Source organism: Vigna umbellata, chromosome 3 (genome assembly GCF_029865625.1).
Source record: "Vigna umbellata cultivar VRB3 chromosome 3, Vumbellata_1.0, whole genome shotgun sequence".
In the NCBI taxonomy this organism is placed as follows: Eukaryota; Viridiplantae; Streptophyta; class Magnoliopsida; order Fabales; family Fabaceae; genus Vigna; species Vigna umbellata.
Window position 1 is genome coordinate 7227959 of NC_142167.1, and position 13750 is coordinate 7241708.

Sequence of the window (13750 nt, forward strand, 5' to 3'; positions counted from 1 at the left end):
TTATATTATTCTTCAAGAAAAAATTACATATGCTATGTTATGCTTTTCTCATTTGAAGGTTTTTTTTACATTAAAAGTATATTTATGATTAGAAAGTCACCCTTATTCATATAATGCTTTTTGTCTAATCAATTATAACAAATTCCATTACGATAAAGTTCACTTCTAATAATACAACTTATATTTTACAATAACAATAATATTACTAAAAAAAGTCTCACCTTTTACATGTAACTAGAATAACTAGATAATAATCATTTCACTCAACTAAAAAATTAGATTGTGATGATTCAACTGAAAAATATGTAAATTTTGAAGTCTTAATGGACCAAAACTATTTAATAAATACTAAATTGAAGATATAAAAGTTTGTCAGAAATTTAAAATTTAATTAAGCTTAAATTTTATTATATAAAAAATGAATTATTAAATTGATGGGTAAAAGAAAAACAAAATAGGAGGCCCAAAACCGGGAACCCTAAGCCCAATAAGAAGGATGCAGAGAGTTGTGTTCATTGGCTTGTGCATGGGCGTAGGAAGAAGAATATTGAATGTGAAAACTCAATGTATTGTTGTAATTGTATTTGAATGTAGCTGGTTTGTTTGTTCATCCTATTCCAATCTGTACCATCATTTCTTATTCATCACCCATTACAGATAAATACCAAAACCAAAGCACAAGAAAAATTCTAGAAAGAAACGCAACTTTTCTCATACCTCACTCCAATGGCCACGCGAAAGCTGATTCGCGATTTCTTCCTCTCTAAACGATCACTTCTTCTTCCTTCCCCTCACCACCAGCACCAGGTTCCTTTCATTTCCCAAATTTATCTATCTGTAAATTGTTTGATTATTTATTTATGTATTGCTGTTGTTTGTTGCTTGGATAGGGTTGGAATAGGAATAGAAGGTTACCTCTGGACTGGGAAGATAGGCGTAGATACAGCGTCTTCAATGACTTCTCAAACAAGATTAAAGGCGAAGCTGTTAGGTATTCCTCTCTCTGTCCTCTCTGAATTGAATTGCACCGTGACACTTATAACTGCTATGTTCGAGTCCAACGAGCTAGGCCAGTGAAGTCAAAGAGCTTATTAATACGTTAGAGTATTTTAAATCTCAATTTTAACATGATTTACCAAAGCAATGCTCTTAATTTCTTTTAGTAAATCATAGAAGATGCCAAAGTCCAAATAAATTCGGACCTACTCCTAGAAATTTCTCAAGGCTAACGGGCAAAACTATAGTATCTTTCATAGAAAGAAGGAATTAAAACAAACATGGGAATTCACTACAATTTACATACTTGCAGCACGCACACACACATGCACATACACCTGCTTTACAAGAGAACTAAAAATTGTTCTAAAGATATGTTTTGTACTTTAAACAGCTTGGGTTACAATTGTATTTAATAGATAATGGATTATTTATTATCCTTGTGCATGTATCTTCTGATCTGGTCCTTTTAATTCCTTCGTAATGTTTGTTGGGACAATAGTGGTTATATGCAAGTCACTTTCCTGAAACTAAATGAAAACATAGGTTGACCAATCCTTATATGTTTTGTTCGGTTGATTTTTTTCTGAGGTTTTATTTTCTTTTATGGGTGTTACTGTCTGCATTATCAGTTTCTTGTCTTTGATGGTTGCAGAAACCAAGAATTCCAACAGTCTGTCAAGGAGCTGAAGGAAAAAGCAGATGAGCTTAAAGGGGTAAAAGAAGTGCTAAAAGAAGAGCTAAAAGAAAGGTAAGTGTTGTATTTGGTGGCCATGACTTAGTATTTTTTGCATTAGTATTTTTTGCATTACTGTTAATAGGCTGTGACGTACCATCGTATGTCAAGGCTGGCTCAACTCTTTAACGGAGGCCTCATATGGTTAAATGGCTAATACAGAACAAAGCAGAAAACTGAGAAGCTGTACAAACAAGTGGATGAGGTTTGGACGGAAGCTGAAGCTGCGGCAAAGAAGGTATAATCAAAGGTCATACTCAGTTTCTACTCTTGGTTAGTAATGGAAATTAGTTATGATAAAAGGGGGAAAGGAACTCACTTCTGATACTCTGTAGTGGTATTAGAAAATGCTAAATAAACAACTGAATTTTACATCAATGCATAAATAGACTATGAAGTCATTGGATGTGTAATTGTGTAGAAAGTCTATTGTGGACTTACACTGATCTTGATACAAATTTCATGGTCTAATTTATTTATTTTTGGTTAGGTAAAAAGATGCATACCTTAGATTTCCATTCATGTCATTCTTCCATTGTTTGTTTGTGCAGCTAATTGGGATTGATATGAACTTTGTTCCTGGGAACTCGGTATCCATATATCTATTTTGAGTAAGCTAGCATGCTTCATGGAATTTTATTGTACGTTTTGCAGGTTTCTTACAATGTTAAAGAGAAAATTTCAGCTGCAACTGAGGAGGTCTGTTTATGATCTAAAACTCTGTTGTTGAAAGTGATTGACAGTTGGCAGGTTATTGATACTGCTCTTGTTTAATCAGGTGAAGGGAACTTTTGGAATAGGAAAGCAAGATTCTTCCGAATCAACTGATTCTTCAACCAAACAGGGTGCTGATGCAAATGGAGAAAATAAGACATCATCTCAGGAAGAGCAAACCCAGCAATCTGGATCTAGCAATGCTGCAGATTCATTGTTTGGGAAATTTAAATCAACTATTTCCTCTCCAAATATTTCTGCTGCCTTCCAAAAATTAAAGGATGCAAAGTTAGTTGACATAACCAAAAAAAGTTATGACATAGTAAAAGAGGAGTTAAGAAGTACTCCAACAAAGAGAAAGCGAGTTCCTTTCGCATCAAGTGGTGAAACAAGTACAAGAACAGAGCTTGTTGTTATGCCATCTAAACAATCTTGGTGGAGTAAGAAATTTGATGAGTTCAGGGAGAAGGTAACATGGTTGAAGTCCTTCTGTAATTGGATTATCCTGAAATGCTTTCCATTGAATTATCTTTACTTTTTCATAAAGGTAAAAGGCCATCCAGTATCCAAGCGGTTCCTTAAGTATAGTGACCCAGTGAAGACAAAGGGCCACGAGGTATGCTCTACTCTGGACTCCTGAGGTTTCTTAATTCTATTAAAACAATTGTGTTCCTAATGGTGGTTTGTTATACCATGATATATTGTGCAGCTTGTCTCACTTGCATTCTTAAGCATTAGTGTCCTATTTGATAATTCATGAATGCGCATGGAGAAAATGTTACATGTTTAACTTTCAAATCACATTTTTTGTCATGGTATTATATATATTTATTGGAATTGACAGATAGTAGAGGACTTGCGGGAAAGATATGAGACCAGTGATAGCCCCATTGTTCACAAAATACAGGAGTATGTGATCAAGTTTCTCTTTGCACTCATTCTTGTTCTTTGTAATTAGATATATCAAATGATTGGTTACAAGTAATAGTTATGCATGATGCTATACTTGCTGATTATAGTCTAAATAGTATCAATGTATGATGTGAATTTAAGCCCTAATTCACCATAAATTTATTTTACAGTATCAATGATAGTATGTTTCAAGAGACAGATGCTGCAATTTCTTACAAGGAAATACGTCAACGGGATCCGTAGGTTCTCACGACTTTTGTTTCTATCTTAGTGTTAGCATTTTATTATTTTAATTGGCTAACATCTTTTCTTTTATTTGGTTACATGGACCAGTTATTTCTCATTACCAGAATTTGTTGTGGAAGTTCAGGAGGCAATAAAACCAGTGCTTAATGCTTACATCAAGGTTGGTTATAGTTTGAACAGGGATGCTTAAAATGTGTTCTCTTTTATGTGCAATCAATTTCTCATTCCATTTTTCAATCAGGCATGGGTTCATGACCAATACTTAGGTATAATTCTATTTGCTATCTTATTCTAACAAGTCACACTTGGATGACTCATAAAGTTTACACTTTTAAATTTCATTGTTTGCTCATCTCTGGTCACTTGTCTTTCTTTTAGAACAAATCCTCAGCATCATCACCAGTTGTAAGTTGTAACTGAAATGGATATTTTCATGCAAAGTCTAGTGTAATCAAATAAAAAAGGGAAAACCGGATGATGATTATGATAACTTGTGGCATTGGATGTATTGTTACAGAATGTTATAGATCTTAGAAAATTGGGTGACATATATATATATAAACTAAAATGCTAGATTTTCTGAGTTACTGACAAGAATCTTAATCAACAATCATCAGGTAAGAACACTTTTTAAATAATCATTTTGGATTTAAACTAACGATTAGGTTAAACCTTTGGATTTAATGCTATGTTTAAGGAGAATCACTTTAATGGAAAAGAAGGGAGGCAATATCTTCAAATATGGGTTAAGAAAGATAACAATGTGCCTGGTTGGATGTGTGGAGTTCATTAACACGAAATGGTTGTTTGAAGATTTTGACTTCCTACACATGAAAAGGGCAGATGCAGTTTTTAGTTGAAGTCGAAGAAGTTGGCTACTGAAGTTGATCAATGATTAGTTGTTAAAAAGTATCACTTATTAAATACAAAACATGATAGGGATAAAGCACTTTCATCTAAGCTTTACTCTAAATCTACATTTTTGGCTGGGCTGTATTTATGATTTATGAATCAGACTTTGATTTTAATTATATATTCAGGGAGATGTTGAAACATTAAAGAAATATTGCAGTCCTGAGCTGGTTGAACGCTTGAAAGCAGAGCGTCATGCTTACCAAAGTAATGGTATATTCTTTGATAACAAGGTGAGATTTGCAATTTTCTTAATCTTGTTGCGTTCTTTGTTCAATGACTTCTTGTTTTGAATGTGGTTGTTTGGTACTGTAAGAAAAAACTTTAATGATTTAAAGAAAAACAGATCATGTGTTTGTGGCGATTAATAAGTTCCTATTTTAAAGCAAATATTTTCTTTTGCCGCCGCACGAATTTTCAACGAATTTCAATGTATCTATGTCAGATACATTAAAATTTGTTGAACCCCTTATTTACTGTATCGGTGCATCAAAGAGGTTTTACCCATAAATGATGCAATTCTATATAAAGTCTTTTTTATCTGAATTTATCAAAGTTAAGATAATGTAACATGCTATTGTGAATCTACATAATTATTTCTGCAACTAAACATGGTTAAGGTTCTTTACCTACTAGGATATTTCATTTTTTTTAATTATTTAACACTATTGCAGATTCTGCATGTATCCGAGTTGGATGTAAGAGAGACCAAGATGATGGGTTCATCTCCAGTGATCATTGTAATGGTATGTAATTTATTACTTCCCGAACTTCATTGCTAATTTATAAATTTTATTCTTATGAAGTAGAATGAAAATTTTCATGGATGATTCTGTTACAATGAATTTTCAGTTTCAAACACAGCAAATCTACTGTGTACGTGACAGGAATGGGGCAATTACGGAAGGAGGCAAGGTAAATGCTGTGTTTTCTAACGGTTTATATTTTGTGATTGCTACATGTACAATGTGCAAAAGGCTATACCATTTGAGAGTGGGTACCTCTTGTTCCCGGAAACATTTATAATGCCATTTACTTTACAAATTTTGTCTTTCCTTACCCTTTAAGAATCTTGATGAAATTTGATCCCATCTCACAATTCAATTCCATGTTTGGGTGTTATGGAAGGCATGGATCAAGTAAAGTTGAATGATGTATGCATGTATATTTTTCACATTTAAATGTATACTGTGTGGAAATGCTTGATTTCACAGTTGCACTGATATAAAATGGTTTGTTTTGTATATAGAGAAATACATGCAAATAACGGAAAAATTACCCCTCGTGTCCCAATCTCTGCTTGTGGCTCTTATCATGTCTCAATGCTGTCTGTTTTTTTTTTTATCTGTACATCATGTTCGTTATGGTTATGGTTTTTGGTGTCCTCATGAGTAGTAAATTTATAGTGTTGTCCTTATTTCATGTAAGTCTGATAGGACAAGTTTCTATAGAAACACTTCTATTGATAGAAGAAATAAAGAAGTGTAATCCACAAGCACTTGTGAGTTTAAAATAAGAAGGAAAAATTGAGTTTTTCTACAAACTACATTCAATTGTACCAAAAAAATAAAATTGGAGGGATTGTACGGAAGAGTTTCTACAAATTATTTTATGCATAAGCTAAATTTTATGAAGTTCATTTCAATTTTCTTATTTTTTCCTCCGCTGAAAATGTGTTTATGGAGAAAGTTATCCAAAGAGACCATTAGAAATTAATGTATGACATAATCTCGGACATGTGTGACACCACTTTCATGGAGTGACTACAGCCTTGTCTAATTTTAACCCTGATTTATTTCTATGCTAGGACACAATCCACACTGTATTCTATTTATGGGCATTACAACAAATGGATCAAGAAGACCGTGGAGAAGATGGCATTTACCTAATGTGGAGACTAAGAGAGATGCAACAGCAAGGCATCCAAGCCCTCATCTAGTTTTTGACATGACTTCCTTTTCCAGGGATTTGTATAATTGAGCCTTTACATTCTATACTCTAAACTCTGATTTTTTTTCTTGGGGCCAAGTTGTTGTATCCCGGTGATTAAATCCAATAGTTTTTTTACATACTAACTAGAAAAATAATTTGCACTTGAGTTCATTGTTTTATGTTACATGAGCTGGGGCAACGGTTTACTCTGCTCTCAACCCAGAAATTGTTAATATAGTGGAGACAAGTTATTTTGTTTTTTTTTTTTAAATTATATTATCTGGTCCCTACAGTAAGCACTTTTCTTTGTTTACCAGAAGGCTTGGATAACAGACTCTGATGATGAATTTGGAAGTATGTCACAGAAAGTCCCTCCATTGAACAACTTGAATAATTCTAAAATATTCTATCATTCGTATTACAGGTCAATTTATGGATTTGTAAATGGCTATTGCTAGAATTCGTCGGATTTAAAAAATTTAAAAGCAAAGCGAAATTACATTTTAGTTACCATTTTGAAACATGAGATGAAAGCACGAATTAGCTTTGTCTTCAAAAAACGAGTTATATGCATTTTATTAATGTAAATATATTTTAAGATTTTGATGACACTTATGCTATTTTGGATGAAAAAAAAACTATAGCTGTGTTCGTTTCAAGCGAATTTACTGTTTATAGAGATTTGCGAGCGAGGAATTAAGCTTTCATACGCGTTCGTTTGCGTGGATTGAAGAAGATGAAAAGCGATGGATTTGCGGGATTGCATGATTTCGACTTCTTTGCTGAAATGAGATTATTTGCGCTGATTCAAATCACAATTACATATATGTCCTGATACATTTTTAAAATACCTTGTACATAATAACATAAAATAATATAGCTACAGGATTTCCATACCCATAAACTTAAACAAATGTATAGTACAACTCTGCACATGAGGAGTAACTTTTTACTGTTGGACAAAGCCCATGCATCACGAGCTAACACTGTGTTTACTTTGGCAGCCATGGCTGGGTTATGCAGAGATAAGATTCTCTGCTTGACACAACCCTGGAGTGCTAGAAAGAGTGCTACAAAGATTCCTGCCGAACAGTGATGGTGAGCTGGTGAGCTTTTAAATTTTGAAGTTGACGAAGACCCATTAATAAGAACATGGGTAGGCACATTTATTTGGTGTGTGTACGAGTGTGGGAAATAAGCGACTATATTAAGTTGGGAGTGTGGTGTATGAGCTTGAGGTGAACTTTTCTAGGTTGAGAGGAGAAGGTCATATCAGGTAATGTGCAACTGTGAAATGTTGATATGTTGTTGCAAGTTAGGAGGCAAGTGTGTGGCCGTTTGCGAGTGTTAAAGACGAAGAAGGGTGGTCTGTTTTGAAGGGAAGCAAATGGCTAAGTGAAGATGAAGCATGTGGCTGAAGAGGAAGAAGGAAGTCCGGTGTATTCGTTTCTAGCCATGATATTCCATTCAAAGCTTCTTCTTCTTCTTCTTGTGACGAAGCTGAGGATGCACCAACATGCAATTGAAGGAGTTAGGTGAAGCATCCTGGAGCTAGTGCTGTAAACCTTGTGGGATGGGGGTTACTGGACCTTTGTGCTGCACTTGTGAAGGTAGCCAAGGTTGATAGAGTGTGAAGGTGTTAGGTTAGCAACCACTTTCACAATGTGTTGGATGCTATCTTAACTTTGGAATCTGAATTTCTAATTCAACCCTCAGGAAATGAGGTTCATCCATATGTCTTGAATAACAATCGATTTTACCCGTACTTTAAGGTACTCATTTGAACATATTTGAAGATGTTATTTGATCAAATGATGATAAAATATTTTGAGTTTTATGATGACTTCTTATTTCTATGTTTAGGTTTGTTTAGGGGTCATAGACGGTACTCATGTTCGTGTAAAGGTGTCAAGATCTGATGCTCCGAGATTTCGAGGAAGAAAAGATTGGCCAACTCAAAATGTGTTTGCGGCGTGTGATTTTGACATGAAATTCACATACATTCTAGCTGGGTGGGAAGGCACTGCATCTGATTCAAGAATTTTAAAAAATGCTCTTGATCGAGATGATCCTTTAGTATCCCCCAAGGTGAGTGTCTAAATTGCGATGTTGAAGATTTTATTGAGTAGTCACTAAATACATGTATATGTTAAAAATTGTAGGAAAATACTACCTCAGTGATGTTGGATTTATGTTGAAAAGCACAGTTTTGACTCCATATAGAGGCGTAAGATATTGTAAGATCCATGAAAAATATTAGCATTTTATTAGTAATAATAATTTTAATGGATAGAAAAATGTAAATTTTGGATATAAAATTATAGTAATTCTAGAAGGAGAGGTTCAAATTTTTAATAACTTATTTAGGATTTTTTTAAAGAAAATTGAATAGTAAAAAGTGAATAGTGAATAGTAAAGTGAATAGTGAATAGTAAAAAGTGAATAGTAAAAACAAAAAACAATTAAAAAAATGAATAGTGCCAAAGTGATAAGAAAGCCACGTTGGTGCAAAGAGGATCAGATAGAATTTGAATTAAAATAATATTTTTAATAAAATAAGGAATAGTAAAAAAAAAACAAATAGTGCCAAAATTTTGGCCTATAAATAGAAATCAGAGGAATGGAGTTTTTGCACCAAGAAGTAGAGAGAATTATGAGAAAAGAAGAAATTAGGAAGTTTTTGGAGTAGGAAGAAATTTTAGAGTAGAGGTTCTGAAGAGTTTTCGGGGAAACAAATTCGGAGCAAGAGAAGTCTTGAATAGAGGTAGGGGAGCTAACCTTTCTAAGCTTTTATATTCTGATTTAGTATTGTTTTATTACTATTCATGTCTTGAAATTCTGTGTGAATACTGTAAATGCTTAATATATATTTTTATATTGAATTTCTGTGTCAATATTATATGCTGTTATTTTGAATATGTAAATAAGAAATTTGTTAAAACTAGTTGAGGAACACTTTGGCTAAGGAAAGACTTGGTACTTAAGTTGTCCATTGTGACGCACCTATCTTTCCTGGAAGTCTACTCGACAAGCTTTTAACTTAAATCTTGTTGAACAGATTATGTACTGTTAAACTATTGTGCAATATATCTCGTTGGAATGAATTCATGTTATTGTGGTAGATACGAAATTATGAATTTTAATGAATGTAATTTATTATATTGGATTTAAATTTATGCGTCTGAACATGATATGAGTATTATGGAGAGATTTCGTAATGGTATAATATGAGTTGAGGAATGTGAGCATTGTATGAATCTCGTGGAGAGATTCTGTAATGATGTGGTAATTGTGTATATGTTGATGTTGAGGGTCCTGTAGTTGGAGGTTATCCTGATACTCTAATAATCATCTAGTCTCAAGTAGAGAGGGATGAATTATGTGGTGAGAGGAGCAGGAGGTCCTAGTCTATGTGCCGATTTTGGACATAGTGTTGAGGACTAACCTTGTGAATGGTATGGAGTATTTTGGAAGTGTATTTGTAAGAAGAAGTAGAAGTCATCACAAGTGTATAACCTCCCGTGACCGCTCATCAACGTATCATCCGGATGAGTGTCTTTTGGGTATTGTGGTGTTCATTGGGTATTGTGGAACGAGTGTCTAATAGGAATTGTGATATGATGGTTTGAGGGTGTCTGACATAATTATTATATGATGTTAGTATCAAAGCAATTATGCATGTTTTATAAATGATTTGTTGCATATTAGCTCACCCTACTTGTTTGTGTTTGGGTATGTACGATGATCGTATAATTCGTTATACGGGAGTAGATGAAGGAATGTCGTCTGATCCAGTACCAATGAAGAAAGAGATCGAAGAATAAGTTAGAAGAATTCGAGTTATATTTAGGAGTTTATAGTTGAAATCTGAGTTTAAAATATGTATAGACATATATCAACTATGAATTTTTAAATATGAGATTACGGGATGTTACCGTAAATGTAATGTTACAATGTATAAATTATGAATTGTCCAGTGTGAGATATTGGGATGTTACAGATATCACCTTAAAGAATATACACGTAGAGGACCACAAAATCCATGTGAGTTGTTTAATCATCGACATTCATCGTTGAGAAATGTTATTGAAAGAACTTTTGATGTGTTGAAAAAACGATTCCTTATCATTGCAAGTGGCACTGAACCACACTATGGATTGGAGACAATGACAGACATTATATTAGCTTGTTGTATCTTACACAACTTTCTTTGTGGTGTGGATAATGATGACTCATTACTTGATGAAGTTGATCATCTTCATAGGGTTAACGGAAGCTGGACATCCCAAGCATATAGTAACATAGTTGATCATCTTCATAGCTCTGGGTATGTCGCAGTTACGAAAAATAATGTTAAAAATCGTCAGAAAGTCTTGAAAGATAAATAGCGTGAGGTACATGACCTCTTTGCTGGATTGAGTGGATTTGCCTGGAACGCCGTAAGTATGAGATTTGAAACTAAGGACGAAGTTTGGATGGACCTCATTCATGTATTTTTAAATAAATACTCAGATTTTGTGGATTCTTATAATACATAATATGAGCCACTGTATTTGTAATGTATGTTGTTTTAGTCGAGGCCAAGTGCCGCAAAGTAAAGAGTTAATAATATCAGACACTACGATTTAATGGTGGAGTTATGGGCGACTGATCAAGCTACTGGGAGTGGTGTTCGGACCGCTCGTCAAGCACGTCGACAGCGGGTTGGGCCTCGTGTTAGTGTTGATCTGAATAAGAATATTGAGTACATTCCAGAACAGCCTGACTGGACGGGGTATAGAGACCCAAGTCCACCATCACCTCCTCCATCTGTGAATGAATATAGTCTAGGGCAGACTCAATCTCACCCTTCCGTTCCATCCGGTGGAACTTCATCCTCACGAGGCTTCAAAAGGAAGTCACATATGGTCGATGTCATTGATTCTCAATTTGATAAGTTGACGACCAGCCTGGATGGTTTCACAAATGTCCTTAGCTCTACAAATGTTCATTTTGGTGTAATTTCTAATGCAGTCGTGCGTCAAGTCTCAGCAATGGAAGATAGAAATCAAATACTCCGTCGCACCTCGACGTACACATACACAGAGGGCGACATTTATGAAATGTTGAGTGCTATGAACATTGCCGATGAAAACTTGCTCGAGCAATGTTATGATTTCTTATGTGGAAACCCCACATGTACAAAGAGGTTGATGGGACTTCCCCCACACAAGCGGTGGAATAAATTATGTAAAATGATCTCGGGTGGTGACTGTTAGGATGTCTTATCTGACTAGTTGTATTACTATTATATTATGAGATGTACCTGTAATGTAATTATGACTTATTGGTTTTCATCCATCTTCAATTTTTAACTTATGGTTATGGTTATGATCTAATGGTTTGTCTTTCCTTGTTGTTATTTTTAATATTCAATAATTTGTTATAACTTACCTTGTTATTGTTTTCATTAATTGTTTTGTTGAAGAAATTGTCAAATGGCCTCATCATCAACCAAAAGGCCCAGAAAAAGTCGTAAGGGAAAAGAAACCCTCACTGAGCCAAAAGATTCAGCCTATGTCAGACCATCTGTTGCAGAACAATTAGATCAACATCGTTTCTTCACTCACAGCCGTCAGATGGAAAACTATGCAGCTGATTTCTACACAAGGAATATTGTTGGTCCAAAGATAATGAATTTCGAATCATTTGCCAGTTCAGGGTATTTTTCCAACATCATCTTCTATTTCAAGGGGTCGTCGAATTTCTTACATTGTAGGGACCCTTCTATCCGGATTTAATCAAAGTTTTTTATTCAAATATGAAGATTTCTGCAAATGGATATTTGCTCAGTGAGGTCAACAAGAGAAGAATTAGATTGAAATCTGTTGATTGGTTGAATGTTGCTAATATGAAGTATGAGGGTCAAAAATTGTCTTATTCAAATGTCCCAGATGACTTTCCGTATGATCGGGAGATGATATTAGCTACTATGGTTAGACCAGAAATGCAGGGTCAACGTCTTAAAACAGTTGGGTGTTTGAATATTAATGATAGACTTCTGCATTATGTTATTGTCCACATGCTGACTCCACGACCTGGAAATTTTGCAAAATTATTGCAAGAGGATATCTTTATGATATGTGTGCTTAAAAATAATATAGCTATTAATTGGCCTCATCACATCATGCAACATATGCTTAAATGCAAGGCCAGTGACACACCCCTACCATATGGTGTCCTGATCATCCAAATCAAGCAATATTGGGAGTACATGTTGATGTCGATGCCAACACTCATATTGAGACCAGACATCATTTTTCAATAAATTCTTTGAAGAGGTTGAATATTGTTAATGTTAACGGTGTTTGGCAACACGCTGTCGGTGATGATGAAGAAGAAGAGCAACCACACCATCATGACAACCCTGTGCAACCTCCTCCACATCTTTCAAATCCTAATATGATGACTCAAATGTGGGAGGGGGTACAAGACTTGCAACACAGAATGCAGGGTATGGAACAAATGCAAGTGCAGGTTCAACGTATTGAAGATAACTTGGCAAACCTATCCCTCGACATGAACCGCCAATTTGCTCACCTGAATAAAAATGTTAACTTAATTCTTCACCATTTAGATGATTATGTTGATAACTATTCCAAGAATGCATTACATGACTTTTTTACTTAAATTGACTTATGTGTTTGATAACTTACATTACCTATTTTTGAATGTTAGGATTCTATAGCACATCAGTTTTCATACTTTTATTTATTGGTCAACTTAATGAAATGCAAATCAGATGGATTCTCGAATCATAGATGAACTGCAAGAAGTAAATAATCAAAGAAGAAGACTATGTGCTACTCTTGAACGACATACACAGGTCATGGAGCGTCGAATATCTCTGGTAAATGCTAGGATTCAATTATCTAATCCAACTACAAAAGAAATTGAAAACTTATTACGGACTATGAACATTGAAGATCAGAATTTATTCAGACAGTGCTTCGACTTTTTATCTTCGCATCCATCCCATACAAGACGTCTAATAGGGATACCAATACAATATCATTTGAATAGATTGCAACGATACCTCACTGAAGCAAGGTCATCATGAACTATTACAAATATATTTGTATGTTATTATGTTGACACTTTTTTTTAGGTCATGTAATATTATAACTTCATTTAATTATATGTTTGTTTAAAATTAATCAATCTCACTTCTGTAACAAATAAATTGATACTACTTGGTAGTAAATTATATTACAAACAAATATTACATTTAAAAATAAACTCATTTTACTACATTATAATTTT

The 13750-nt window shown here is 34.3% G+C and overlaps 1 protein-coding gene across 1 annotated transcript; it reads left to right on the forward strand.

Annotated features, from left to right (window-relative positions):
- Positions 1-511: 511 nt before the first annotated feature.
- TIM44-2 (translocase inner membrane subunit 44-2) lies at positions 512-6719 on the forward strand. Its single transcript, XM_088108332.1, has 14 exons — positions 512-807; positions 891-991; positions 1652-1747; positions 1895-1970; positions 2387-2431; positions 2511-2915; positions 2994-3062; positions 3291-3355; positions 3529-3597; positions 3692-3764; positions 4645-4749; positions 5191-5262; positions 5369-5431; positions 6324-6719. The coding sequence occupies exons 1-14, from the start codon at positions 727-729 to the stop codon at positions 6453-6455; spliced, it is 1452 nt and encodes a 483-aa protein (XP_087964458.1). The 5' UTR covers positions 512-726; the 3' UTR covers positions 6456-6719.
- The last annotated feature ends 7031 nt before the right edge of the window (positions 6720-13750 follow it).

Excerpts from the sequence above, each read along its gene's own strand:
- TIM44-2 (XM_088108332.1), top strand. The coding sequence starts at position 727 with ATGGCCACGCGAAAGCTGATTCGCGATTTCTTCCTCTCTAAACGATCA. Across the intron at positions 4,750-5,190 it reads GTATATTCTTTGATAACAAG|ATTCTGCATGTATCCGAGTT; the intron begins GTGAGATTTGCA and ends ACACTATTGCAG. Across the intron at positions 5,432-6,323 it reads CAATTACGGAAGGAGGCAAG|GACACAATCCACACTGTATT; the intron begins GTAAATGCTGTG and ends TTTCTATGCTAG.